The sequence below is a fragment of the Salvelinus namaycush genome, chromosome 16 (genome assembly GCF_016432855.1).
Source record: "Salvelinus namaycush isolate Seneca chromosome 16, SaNama_1.0, whole genome shotgun sequence".
Lineage (NCBI taxonomy): Eukaryota > Metazoa > Chordata > Actinopteri > Salmoniformes > Salmonidae > Salvelinus > Salvelinus namaycush.
In genome coordinates this window covers 15,381,502-15,395,312 of record NC_052322.1, presented here as the reverse complement: position 1 = coordinate 15,395,312, position 13,811 = coordinate 15,381,502, and the positions used below count along the sequence as shown (strand labels likewise).

At 41.3% G+C, this 13,811-nt stretch overlaps 2 protein-coding genes across 2 annotated transcripts; one reads left to right on the top strand and one right to left on the bottom strand.

Annotated features, from left to right (window-relative positions):
* Window positions 1-6,898: 6,898 nt before the first annotated feature.
* On the top strand, window positions 6,899-8,413 carry LOC120061064 (tubulin alpha chain-like). The gene is made up of 3 exons (XM_039010579.1): window positions 6,899-7,118; window positions 7,191-7,339; window positions 7,433-8,413. Exons 1-3 carry the CDS (start codon window positions 6,998-7,000, stop codon window positions 8,411-8,413), a joined length of 1,251 nt encoding a protein of 416 aa, XP_038866507.1. The 5' UTR covers window positions 6,899-6,997.
* A 161-nt stretch (window positions 8,414-8,574) lies between these two features.
* pmelb (premelanosome protein b) lies at window positions 8,575-12,789 on the bottom strand. Its single transcript, XM_039010578.1, has 11 exons — window positions 12,629-12,789; window positions 12,302-12,448; window positions 11,821-11,955; window positions 11,507-11,668; window positions 11,000-11,344; window positions 10,570-10,797; window positions 10,338-10,463; window positions 10,119-10,227; window positions 9,628-9,833; window positions 9,330-9,420; window positions 8,575-9,036 (listed from the first exon to the last, which is right to left on the bottom strand). The coding sequence occupies exons 1-11, from the start codon at window positions 12,759-12,761 to the stop codon at window positions 8,868-8,870; spliced, it is 1,851 nt and encodes a 616-aa protein (XP_038866506.1). The 5' UTR covers window positions 12,762-12,789; the 3' UTR covers window positions 8,575-8,867.
* Between the last annotated feature and the right edge of the window lie 1,022 nt (window positions 12,790-13,811).

Genomic DNA, 13,811 nt, shown 5'->3' with positions numbered 1-13,811 from the left:
TCTGCTGTCTCAGCCACTGCCTGTCGCCAAGGGTGTACCCCACGTTTTTCTCAATTTACATCAACAACATAGCTCAGGCAGTAGGAAGCTCTCTCATCCATTTATATGCAGATGATACAGTCTTGTACTCAGCTGGCCCCTCACGGGTTTTTATGTTAAACTCTCTACAACAAAGATTTCTTTCTTAGTGTCCAACAAGCTTTCTCTGCCCTCAACCTTATTCTGAACAAAACAAAGGTCATGTGGTTTGATAAGAAGTATGCCTCTCTCCCCACAGGAGTGAATACTATCTCTGAGGGTTTAGAGCTTGAGGTAGTCACCTCATACAAGTACTTGGGAGTATGGCTAGACTGTCCTCACTCCCCCCTATCTGAGATATCTACTGCAGCCGTCATCCTTCACATACAACACCCGTTCTGCCAGTCACATTCTGTTAAACCTCTAATTCCTCCCAAACCCGAATCCGGGAGCACCCCCATCAGTAAAAAAATCTGACTAGCATAGCCTAGCATAGCGTCACAAGTAAATACTAGCATCTAAATATCATTAAATCACAAGTCCAAGACACCAGATGAAAGATACACATCTTGTGAATCAAGCCATCATTTCTGATTTTTAAAATGTTTTACAGGGAAGACACAATATGTAAATCTATTAGCTAACCACGTTAGCAAAAGACACCACTTTTCTTACTCCACCATTTTTTTACTGCATCAGTAGCTATCACAAATTCGACCAAATAAAGATATAAATAGCCACTAACCAAGAAACAACTTCATCAGATGACAGTCTGATAACATATGTATTGTATAGCATATGTTTTGTTAGAAAAATGTGCATATTTCAGGTATAAATCATAGTTTACCATTGCAGCCACCATCACAACTCTCACCAAAGCGACTAGAATAACTACAGAGACCATCGTGTATTACCTAATTACTCATCATAAAACATTTCTTAAAAATACACAGCGTACAGCAAATGAAAGACACAGATCTTGTGAATCCAGCCAATATTTCAGATTTTCTAAGTGTTTTACAGCGAAAACACAATATAGCGTTATATTAGCTTACCACAATAGCAAACATCACAACAGCATTGATTCAAGCCAAAAATAGCGATAACGTATAAACCACCAAAATATATTAATTTTTTCACTAACCTTCTCAGAATTCTTCAGATGACAGTCCTATAACATCATATTACACAATGCATATAGAGTTTGTTCGAAAATGTGCATATTTAGCGGCAAAAATCGTGGTTATACAATGTGATTAGTGGCCAAAACTTCAAGCAATCTGTCCGGCGCCATCTTGGAGAGGCACCTATTCTAATCGAAAACTATTCATAAACTTGACTAAAAAATACAAGTTGGACAGCAAATGAAAGACAAATTAGTTCTTAATGCAATCGCTGTGTTACATTTTTAAAATGAACGTTACTTCAGCATACAGCGTGCGCTAAAGCGAGACCGCACCGAAATTCATGGCGGAATTATTATTTGACATTTGTCAACATAAATACGAAATAACAACATAAAGATTGCTTACTATTTGCCGAGCTTCCATCAGAATCTTGGGCAAGGTGTCCTTTCTCCAGAACAATCGTCTTTTGGTTGAAAGATGTCCTCTTCTCATGTGGAAATAGCAGCTAACGATAGCCACCCACTGGAGAGGTGTCCAACTCGAGAAAGCGCATCACAAAGAAATCCAGGAAAATCGCAATAAACTGATATAAACTGCTATAAGTCGGTTTAAATTAACTACCTTATGATGTCTTTAACAACTATAACGAATAAAAACATGACCGGAGATATAGAACTGCTAAAACGAAAGCTTTGCAGGAGGCCATTGTGATGTCCCTGCTGCGCCAGGCGCCCCGTTGAAAAGAACGGTACTTCCGTTCCACGGTCTTTTATAGGGCCCCAGATTGCGCAATCCACTCCATTCAAATTCTCCCCGCTTACTGACATCTAGAGGAAGGCGTATGCAGTGCATGTAGCCCGATGGCTTACATGGGGACTTATAAACTGACCTCAGAACAGGGACCTCGATTTCTGAAATCTCACTCCCTGACAGGAAATGTGCTGCAGAATGAGAGAAATAAATAATAACATCACTCAGAGAAATAATTCAAACGGTTTTAGAAACTAGAGAGTGTTTTCTATCCAATAGTAATAATAATATGCATATTGTACGAGCAAGAATTGAGTACGAGGCAGTTTAATTTGGGAACGAATTTTTACAAAGTCGAAATGGCGCCCCCCTAGTGTCAAGAGGTCCCCAAAGCGCACACATCCTTGGGTCGCTCGTCTTTTCAGTTTACTGCAGCAAACACTCCAACTGGACAGTTTTATCTCAATCTCTTCATTCAAAGACTCAATCATGGACACTCTTACTGACAGTTGTGGCTGCTTTGTGTGATGTATTGTTGTCTCTACCTTCTTGCCCTTTGTGCTGTTGTCTGTGCCCAATAATGTTTGTATCCTGTTTTGTGCTGCTACCATGTTGTGCTGCTACCATGTTGTGCTGCTGCCATGTTGTGTTGCTACCATGTTGTTGTCATGTTGTGTTGCTACCATGCTGTGTTGTCATGTGTTGCTGCTATGCTATGTTGTTGTCTTAGGTCTCTCTTTATGTAGTGTTGTGTTGTCTCTCTTGTCGTGACGTGTGTTTTGTCCTATGTTATTATTTAAATTATTAAAAAAAAAATTTTTATCCTCCCGCAGTAGGCCGTCATTGTAATTAAGAATTTGTTCTTAACCTGACTTGCCTAGTTAAATAAAGGTTAAATAAAATAAAACAAAGAAAATGTAGGCCAAGTACAAGTGTCATTGTGATTATTATTTGTATTCATGTCAAGTTATTCTGTTGCTTGTTTTAATATTTACTGTCAGTTGTAGCCTGACCACATTCAGTTATAAAAGCACTGTTCAATATGGGTGCTTTCATCAAAATGGGTAGACTTAAATAGCTGATATTATTGATAAAATGTTAGACTGCACCAACTAAACTTGAATTTGTGGTTGTTGTAGAACTACTGTCTGTGCTGCTGATAATAGAGGTCAAATGACTCAAGCCTAGATCTAGGACAGGGAGCAACAGACACCCAACCCTCAAGCCCCCTTCCTCCCGTGGTCCATCCGTTGCTAGGTGATGAATAACGAGTTGCTTGGTTACAGGCCTAGTATCCACATAAACTGTCTTTATCTGTTAGTCACGTGACCAAGCTTGAATAGCAGCAGCAGTAAAAAGGAGTAGGACACAGCTGTCCCAATGGGGGATGTGACTGAGGCTTCCCTCCAAGTCCAAGTTCCTTGTTTTTATTTTCTCTTATACTGATTTATAGAGGAAACAGTTAAAACCTCCTTTCTCTATCTATGGTAGGATGAGCTGGAGAAGAACAAAATGTGGTGGAAAGAATTGTGAGAAGGATGGGTTAAACCTTGACTTTTGACAAAATGCCAAACAATGTATGTGGTATGGCAGTTTACACTAACTTTTTGAGGCATTGCTATGGCTTCATGATTTGTTTGGATAAGGGGGAAAAAAAATCCATATATATATTTTTTTATGTCATTCAACATGCAGCAGCGAAGTGGAAAGGCTCAGCGGCAACCCTGGTTGCTAACCACATGGGACTCAATGGCAACTATACACACTATCCCCGTAGGGTTATAAATGATACCCCCATTATCTGCTCCAGAAGCCACTGAGAGAAGAACACTAGAAAAACACAAAGTTGTTTATCATGAAAATGTCTATTTTTATCACCTCTATAAAAAGCTATTTAAGATTTATGCCCTACAGTGGAATGTTTTTTAAGCATGAACGGTAATAAGAAGTAAGCCACAGATACTGTAGACATGGCTGTTTATTTCAAAATCCACTTTGAAAGCTTTTATCATAATCATAAAGTCCTTAAAGCTTTAATATGTTCACGGAGATAACCAGTATAGGCCAACAACTGCTTTTTGACTGCATTGGAAAACCATGAGTGCGATCTGTAGATTCCATAGAGGACCACACCCATCCAGCTGCTGTTTAACTTCAGGGCTCCTCCCTCATCTGTTGCGGTGTGGGGACCTCCCCCTGGAATTGTATAGGCATGAGACCACACGTCTTGTTCTGCTCCTTCTAAAGTGTACCTAAATCTCACTCACACTTACTGTATTAACCCACAATTGACATAAATCTTTGTTTCTTGGTAGCTTACCCAGTGAGCAAAACTCATCAAAAATATGTAATTTCAACCAGTTTTTCTCACAGGGTATATTTAGAATATTCCAAAATAAAGCTCTAAAGACAAACAAATTGCTTGTGTCACAGATACTTTTTAGTGGATTTTACAGAGGGACTGTATCAAAGCAATTATTCACTTTACAGTATTTTTTGTTGTTGTTGTATGATTTAATCTTTATTTCACTAGGCAAGTCAGTTAAGAACTTACAATGACTTTGTAGAACAACCTGATGTAAGCTTTTATTTATATATCTGCCAGACAAAATCCAGTACTCAGGATAGTCTGACAATGCAGGTTTTTAAAATTTCGGTTGTTGTGTAATCCTTCAGGACAGTCTGTGTGGTGATGTAGACTTATCAGGAAACTCAGACCTGAGCCCTTAAAGTCAATACATGTTTGGTCATTATGGCTATATTCAATTGGATAGATAGCAGAAAGGAAAACTGCTTCCTTAACAGGAATACACTCAGGCCAGCCCAGTGCATTCAGGAGCAAGACACGGTGATCACGTGATCAGCCCAGGGGATGACGTTATCATTGCAGAGAATATAGGACAAAGAGGGAGGAGAGATAGGAGGAGAAAAATAGGCTTTAGCAGCATCATTGGACCACTGGCTCAGCTTCAGTGAGATAGGTCCTTCCCTGATTCTGTCATTTTAAATTATTTATCTGGTACTGTTCCCTAAAAGGACTTTGGCCATAAATCTATATATAACCATAATTTAAGATGTGGGTATGTGTTTTAAGTTGTCTTATGGTGATAGATTGGAAGGTTTCTTTGAGCATTCTGACCTTCAGTAGCTTCCAACACTCCCGTTGATTTGCAGTCAATAATCCTAATGCTAAAGCTGTCCCTACACCTAAATATTGGATTGCTCACTCTCAAGGGTATTCATGATAAGATGCATTTTTAATTGGGGTGAACTATATATTCAAACAGCGTGACACTGGACATAGGGTCAATTCACTGCCTTCCATTCCCTGAATTACATAACATTTAATAATTCTCATAATTCACAATTAGAAAAATACTAAATTAGCATAAAAGCTTCGTTTAAAAAATGTAATTTTCACACTCAAATTGGCGAATTACACAACGCATACTGCCTGTGCATAAATCTGGAAGCGCCGCCCCTCTCCATCAGCAGTTGTTGCGTCGACCCTGACGGGCAGAGAATACGCTCATTCATTCAGACACAAATAGGGATCTCTCTGCGTATTGCTTTGTATTTTCCCTTATTGTTCGATCCTCCTTGGAAAACATGGTAAGTCATGTTGTTTTTTAAGCAATAATAAGCCTGAAATAATTACGTTTTTGATGTTTTCTAATGAGAATTTATACAATTATGAGACAATATTACACCCTAATTGTGGCTATATGGGTCGATTCTTATTGTCTCGGTCAATTAATTCTGGATTGGGGGGGGGATTTTAAGCATTTTCGTGTTGTTCATCCATTTCCAAATGCAGAAGATTTGCTTAGGCTTCATTAGCGTTTGGAAATGGTATTGCATGCTATTTCGGTTTAATACAAGGGTATTACATAAATTGGTATGGCATTGGAATGAAAGAACAAGGGCACTATATTTGCATTCAGAATTTGTGCTAGCTATTGAAAACATGAATTGTACAATATTCATCAAAGGTAGCAACATTTATTTATCCAGGAAATTTATTTAAAATGGTAATAAAATGGGATTACATTCTCACTGTCATTCATTGTGTTGCTAGGTGTGGGAGGGCAGACTGGGTGGGGACAGAAGGACAGAATATATGTCTCTCTTCTGTAACATATGTCTAACATTATGTCTAGTTAAACCCTGAAAAGAAACCTATTCCTCTCCAGCTGCCAGCTGCATTTAAATTCCTTAGTTATGTAATATGACCTTCTTGTCAGTTTAGTAATGGTCATATGTTTATAGATGTCAAGATTCCACTGCTATTCATTCATACTGTTCTTCAGTTTACATGTAGCCTACCCAGTCTTCCACTAGGTGGTGTTTTTGGCAAGTGTACATTTTTGTCAAATGTATTGTAATTCTGCTACATTAAAACCTCTTAAGGATCGGCCCCTTTTTTTCAGCCTAAAATTACATACCCAAATCTAACTGCCTGTAGCTCAGGACCTGAAGCAAAGATGTGCATATAATGTAGGAGAATTTAACAGATTTGGTAAAAGATTTAAAAAAAGAAAAAAACATACGTTTCTTTGTATTCTTTTGTACCATCATCTTTGAAATGCAAGAGAAAGGCCATAATGAATTATTCTAACCCAGGCGCAATTTAGACGTTGGCCACTAGATGGTTTTAGTCTGATCCAATGTACTATTGCATATCTGTTCAAAATGTTGTATCAAGACTGCCCAAATGTGCCTAATTGGTTTATTCATACATTTTCAAGTTCATAATTGTGCACTCTCCTCAAACAATAGCATGGTATTCTTTCACTGGAATAGCTACTGTAAATTGGACAGTGCAATTAGAGTAACAATAATTTAAGCTTTCTGCCCATATCAGATATGTCTATGTCCTGGGAATTGTTTTTGTTTCTTACAACCTCATACTAATCACATTAGCCTACATTAGCTCAACCATCCCGAGGATGGGACACCGATCCTGTAGAGGTTTAAATATTTTCCCATTTATTTTCCAGCGTGAGTGTATCTCTGTCCATGTGGGTCAGGCTGGAGTCCAGATTGGCAATGCCTGCTGGGAGCTCTACTGTCTGGAACATGGGATCCAGCCAGATGGACAGATGCCCAGTGACAAGACCATCGGAGGAGGAGATGACTCCTTCAACACCTTCTTTAGTGAGACTGGGGCTGGAAAGCATGTCCCCAGGGCTGTGTTTGTAGACCTGGAGCCCACAGTCATAGGTAAGCTTCCTGGTTCTCATTCAATTGAAATAAAGGTAGCTCCTTAATGAGCTGTTCATTTTCTCTCCTCAGATGAGGTGCGCACTGGGACCTACCACCAGTTATTCCATCCTGAACAGCTCATCACTGGCAAAGAGGATGCTGCCAATAACTACGCCCGTGGACACTACACTATTGGCAAAGAGATCATTGACCTGGTGCTGGACAGGATCCGCAAACTGGTGGCTATCTCAGAATGAATGAATTACATATTTGATCAACTATCTGATCAGAATGTGGACTCCTTTTATTGATGTGTTCCTCTTTCTCCTCAGGCTGACCAGTGCACAGGCCTTCAGGGCTTCCTGGTTTTCCACAGCTTTGGAGGTGGCACCGGCTCTGGTTTCACCTCTCTGCTGATGGAGCGCCTGTCTGCTGACTACGGCAAGAAGTCCAAGCTGGAGTTCTCCATCTACCCAGCTCCCCAGGTGTCCACAGCTGTGGTGGAACCTTACAACTCCATCCTGACCACCCACACCACCCTAGAGCACTCTGACTGTGCTTTCATGGTGGATAATGAGGCTATATATGACATCTGCCGTAGGAACCTCGACATTGAGCGTCCCACCTACACCAACCTCAACAGGCTCATTAGCCAGATTGTTTCCTCCATTACTGCTTCCCTTCGATTCGATGGTGCCCTTAATGTTGATCTGACAGAGTTCCAGACCAACTTGGTGCCCTATCCACGTATTCATTTTCCTCTGGCCACTTATGCCCCAGTCACCTCTGCAGAGAAGGCTTACCATGAGCAGCTCTCTGTCTCTGAGATCACCAATGCCTGCTTTGAGCCAGCCAACCAGATGGTGAAATGTGACCCTCGCCACGGCAAGTATATGGCTTGTTGCCTTCTGTTCCGTGGTGATGTGGTGCCCAAAGATGTCAATGCTGCTATTGCCACCATCAAGACCAAACGTTCTATTCAGTTTGTTGACTGGTGCCCAACTGGTTTTAAGGTTGGCATCAACTATCAGCCTCCCACTGTGGTCCCTGGTGGAGACCTGGCCAAAGTCCAGAGGGCTGTGTGCATGCTGAGCAACACCACTGCTGTGGCAGAGGCCTGGGCTCGTCTTGACCACAAGTTTGACCTGATGTACGCCAAACGTGCCTTTGTGCACTGGTATGTGGGTGAGGGCATGGAGGAGGGAGAGTTCTCTGAAGCCAGAGAGGACATGGCAGCCCTGGAGAAGGATTACGAGGAGGTAGGGGTTGACTCCATTGAGGGGGAGGGAGAGGAGGAGGGAGAGGAGTATTGAAATGTCCCTGCAGGCAAGACATTGTCAAACATTGTTACTGTTGCATGATCTGATTATGATACCTAATAAAATATTTAATTATATTAGCCATTTGTGCTCTTGGTCTTTATTCACAACATTATTTTGACAAATAGAAAGACAATAGTGCAGTTTTGGGGGATTTTAATGGGGGAAAGATATTAAAATGTATAACTTCACAGTAGTTTCCACTAATATTCACTGGTCAAACCTCCAGTATAAAAATGTTAAATCAATGTTGGTCTTACAATACATATGCTCTTTGAAAATGTTTAGTTTGAGGGAAATAAGCCAAATTACACACAGTTCAAAAATAAATGTATAAAAAGTATAAAACAAAAAACAAAACATGTCTGATGACTATATGTGCAAATAAAATGTTTCTTGGCTGTTATTTTGTGTGTATTTGACAGTTGAATGGGTTGTTGTTGTCCATTCACACAAGCCTGTCATCGAGCAGTGGGCTGTTCTCTACAGGAGCCTGTCGACTCAGAAGGTTCCAGAACAGCAGAGGTCCAGAGCTCCAACCAGCACTGCTCTCAGCGCTCTGGGAGGAGGAGCCAACCACAGATTCCTCCTTCAGAGGACGGTAGGATTTGAACCGTCTGTGGAACAAAAAGAGAACATTAAATTACATGATTTTTTTACTAGGCTCACTTGACAAAAATGTGTGAATCTTAACGTGTCTCCCCTGGTGAAATAAAGGATAAAAAAGGTAATTAGAAAGGTATTATCAATGGTACAATATGACGCATACAGTTGCCCTGAGACTGGCTGTAGTGTAAACAGACACCATAAGGGTCATGTCTCAAAGCAAGCGGTACAGGTTATAGTTTGTGGTGATATGGAACCCTTCAGAAAGGTGTGACAAGTGTAGACCAATGTTGATGTGACTCACTTGTAAGTGTAGGCTACGGATCCAGTGACCAGAGCAACGATCAGGACCCCCATCACCATGGCTACAGTGTCCACTGAGGACAGACCGGAACCTGCCAGAGCACAGACAATAATGTATGTAAAACAACTTCATATAACAACATATTCAAATATATGAATACTTTTTTAAACAATAATTGTTGTACTGGAAGCTGTTGGACTGATTGTCCCTGGGACCCAGGTATGAGACTTGAGTGGGGCTGCCACCCAACATATTCACCATACAGAGATGTGAAGAGCAGACATGTTACAGTACATACCCATGGTCACGCTAACTTTGGCGCTGGTGACTGCCAGACTGACATCATTGGTCATGGACACATTGATGCAGAAGATGCCAGAGTCATTGAAAAAGTGACGCAGTACCAGCTGGCACTCAGAAGAGGGCGACACTGTGTTACACATGGTGTGGACTGGCATCAGACAGTCTGCATCCGACACCACCATACACACCTCTGTGGGAAGGCTTGGTGGAAAACAAACACAGGGTCAGAAACGCTCAGTGCAACAATAGAAGCCGGTTTCCCTGACCCAGACTAATCTTGGACTAAAATACAATATATATATTTTTTAATCCAGGACTAGGATTAATCTGGGGAAATGAAACTAGCCCTAGTGTTTAACTGGTGGGATATAGGCCTGTATTCCTTATTGATTTGTCTGTGGACCATGATTCTGCTTAGGGAAATAATGACTGGTTTGATTCTTTGAGACAGTCTCCCTTTAATTGCTTTGGTGCAGGAATACTCACCTCCCATGGCAGGTGACAGTTAGATCCACTACATTTCGTTCAACCTCAAATTCATCAGTCTTGATCAGAGCATTGTCCACTTGCACGATCTTCAAACTCTCAATGCCCTCTGAAAACAAAGACATAAAGACGGGATGTAATAATCCTCAATGTTAATCAAATCCAATATTAGGAAACCACAACATGGAGATTTAGATGTCCTTTAGACAGTTGACTCACCAACAATGTCAATGCCAGCGCAGAAGGACCCATAGCGATAGATCACACAGTCATCATCCTTGGGTTTTTCACCTGCTTCACGCTTAACAACTATCACCACGGGAACTTGTGCCGTAGCGGCCTCCCCTGTATCAGGAGAAAAGTGACAATCCAACTATTTAAAGCACCTTAGACATACAATTAATTCTCTTCATTCATAAATTAACATGTTACCTAGGTGTTTTGAACACACCTGCTGGCTCTACTTCAGAAGCAACTGTTGTTGAACCAGCGGAGACAGTTGAGGTGTCAGGGTTGACTGGAGAAGGTGTCTTTGTGTGCTGAGCGGTGGAGGCTCCCACCTCAGTCGTGTCCTCCTGTGTGTCAGTCTCAGCGGGGACTGAGGGGCCTACATTTACTGTAGCTCCCTGTGTGGCCGCTGTTACTGGAGCAGCCGACGCAGCCGCAGCAGGAGCTCTCACTGGGGAGAGAAACATGACCATTCAATTTCCTATTTTCTTGGTCAATTCTGGCATAGCCTACTACGTATTGGGTGAATGTCAAAAGTGTTTCCCCACGATTCATCACGTCCTCTCTCCTTGACGAGACTAAGGATGCAAGGAACCCAAGTAAAGCCTTTTGACATTCACTTCTGGACTACAGCGTTTCAAGATGAGAATTACCTGTCGTGCCTGCCAGGTTTGCAGGCCCAATAGTGACAGTGCTACCAGTGGGGATAACACCAGCTGGTGTGGCACATGCTTTATCAGGGATAACGGCCTGTACAACCACCTGAGGCTTGAAGCCGCCAGCCACTATGTAGGTATGGGTGACAGTCAGCTCTCTGGAGATGAGAGCTCCGCTGCTGTCACCAAAGTCCCAGTTGTATGTGATGTCAGCGTCACTCAGGTACTCGCTGGGATCGTGGAGACTGATGGTGAAGGCTATCGCTCTGTTCTGGACGAAGCTCAGGTCTGCCTCGTTGACGTCGTTCACTTGGCTCATCGAGACGGCAAAGGGGATTTGATCTAGAGACACAGAAATAAATACCCTCAAGTATCTTCTAGTAGCAAGTATTGTTGTTTTCTACGTAGATTGAATAAACATATGCATTTTAAAATAGTACTAAAATGTGTTCATTCATTCACTCATTAAGTCATTCAATTTGTTCACTCATTCATTCTACTAACCAGTGATGGAGAACTGTGTGGAGGCGTATCCCAGAGGGATGAACTTCTCGTGGCTGCGGTAATGGTAGATGACAATGTCCACTATGTAGGAACCCAGAGGGACATTGTCTGTCCCGATGGTGAGAGAGGAGGAGGGGCCATCAGACACCTGCCAGTACTGACCTGTGAGGCAAAGCAAAGGAAATAGCTTTGCATGCTTATAACAGTGTTATTACATGGTTTTTAAAGGTTTATAACATTCCTACAAGACAAAGTAAAACACGTTAACATTAATAATGTAGGCCTAATAGATGAGTGCTTGCAGCTGTACTTACCCCATGTCTTCCATACAAACACATACGGAGGGGGTTTGTCACCACCCTTCCTGAAAGGTGTGCCGTCGGGAAAGACTCCGTTCCACTCCGCGTTCTGTGCAGGATACACTGGCTCAGACTGATGGTAGTGTGTTCCTAGAGGAAAACAGAGCGTGTGTTGGTTTCCGCTTTGTCTTTAGACAGAGGAGTATGTACTATGAATATGTAGTATCTAACCTCAAAATGTAATTTTTGCACAGTAACTTGTAGTTTCCAAAGGGAAAGAACAATACAGATATTGTAGACTGTCATGCATTATTAATGAACAATAGCTGTCCAGAAGCCAGCACTCATGCAAGATTTGGCTCTGGGCACCAAGATTACTGTATAAGTGACAAAAGCCCCTCATATAGCCAAAACTCTAATCTTGTTCACAAGACTCTTCCTACCAATAAGCCTAGGGATGAGGTCATCAAAACCCAGTCAGTCCTCGAGGACTTACCATTGACGGTAAAGTTCTCGGCCCACACCACCTCTCCGTCGGGCATGACCTTCTGGTTGTGTGGGAACTGCAGCTCGATGGTAAAGGTCACCTTGGCTGCAGTCAGGGTCGGTGCGTCATTACCCACAATGAACTTTACCTTGCCACCTGTTGAGAAGAATGTACACTTTGAATTGATTATCATAAGTATACTATTTCACAGAGATAATTTACTTACTTTACTTAAACCCTTTTGTCCACAGAGATATTCCTGATAAATAAGATGAAAATGTTATTTAACCATCAGTGTATTTACATTGTGTTGAGACAGAGGAAAATTGTGCATACCTTTCCAAGAGTCTTTGTAGCGAGGGTCTTCATCTTTCCACACCGGATACATTTTCGTATTCCATGATGGATATCGTGTGAAGCGACTTTTGGGCTCTGGAATATAAATCATAGAAATTACATAAGTAAGCATGCACAGTCAGCATTTATTCATTAGAGTTGAAAAGGCAGGAGATGGTCACACTTTCGGTTGCAACCAAAGGAGGGGGCTCAGCTCTGACCTAGGTGACTGCTTATCCCAAAAGCTCTACAATCCCCTTCAATCCTATTCATGTGACTGTCAGCTGAGTGTGTACCATAACTTTACTACAGATTAGGGCTAAGGGAGAAGATTGTCTTTGACATAAGGACCAAAGAGGTCAAACTATTTATATTTAATTGCACTGATAAGCACAGACTATTTTCATAAATGCATATTTTTTTTTATTTGAATCAATAATCCCCCCCAAAAAGACAAATCAAAATGCTAAACCTGAGTTAGATTGAAGTCCGGTCATCCATACACAGCACCCTATAGCCAAAATCCCAAAATACAGATATCCCAGTTGGGGGAGACTGTAAAATGATTATCAAGGGTATGATTGTTAGAATAGGCTACTGTAATGTGCAATGATCCCACCATCGGTACATCTTACTGTAAAATCAAGAATTTACAGCCGCTGACTGATACTCTCTATATTGTTCGGAATTAATGCAAACTACCGATTGGTGACGAAGGAGACCCTTCTCTCTTGTGCTTTTGAACTATTTATTTAAAATCTCATGCGACTTGCACAATGTTGAAGGTTAGTGCATTGAATCTTCCTAGAGGCCCTATTACTGCAATGATGCTTCCCCATAAAATCAATGATGACAACAGAACTAATTCATATTTGTGCAATGTTTGCAAAGCATTTGGAGAATAAAATGGATAATAATCATTGAAAGGGTTTTAGTCCAGGACTAGGCTTAATCTGTGTCTGGGAAACTGACCCTTTGTCATGCACATAGTGCTGCACTGAGGAGCCACTGTCATAAGAGTGGCTAAAACAATGTTTTACAGGAAATGTAAAACTTGTAGTGTATTTTAGGTTTAAAAAGGCGTTTAAAGTTCGTAATTTCCACTTTGAAATATTAGACTTGATTCTCCCTTTCCCTCAAGAAAAATGTATCAACCCCTACAAACTTGTCCATTAATTATAAT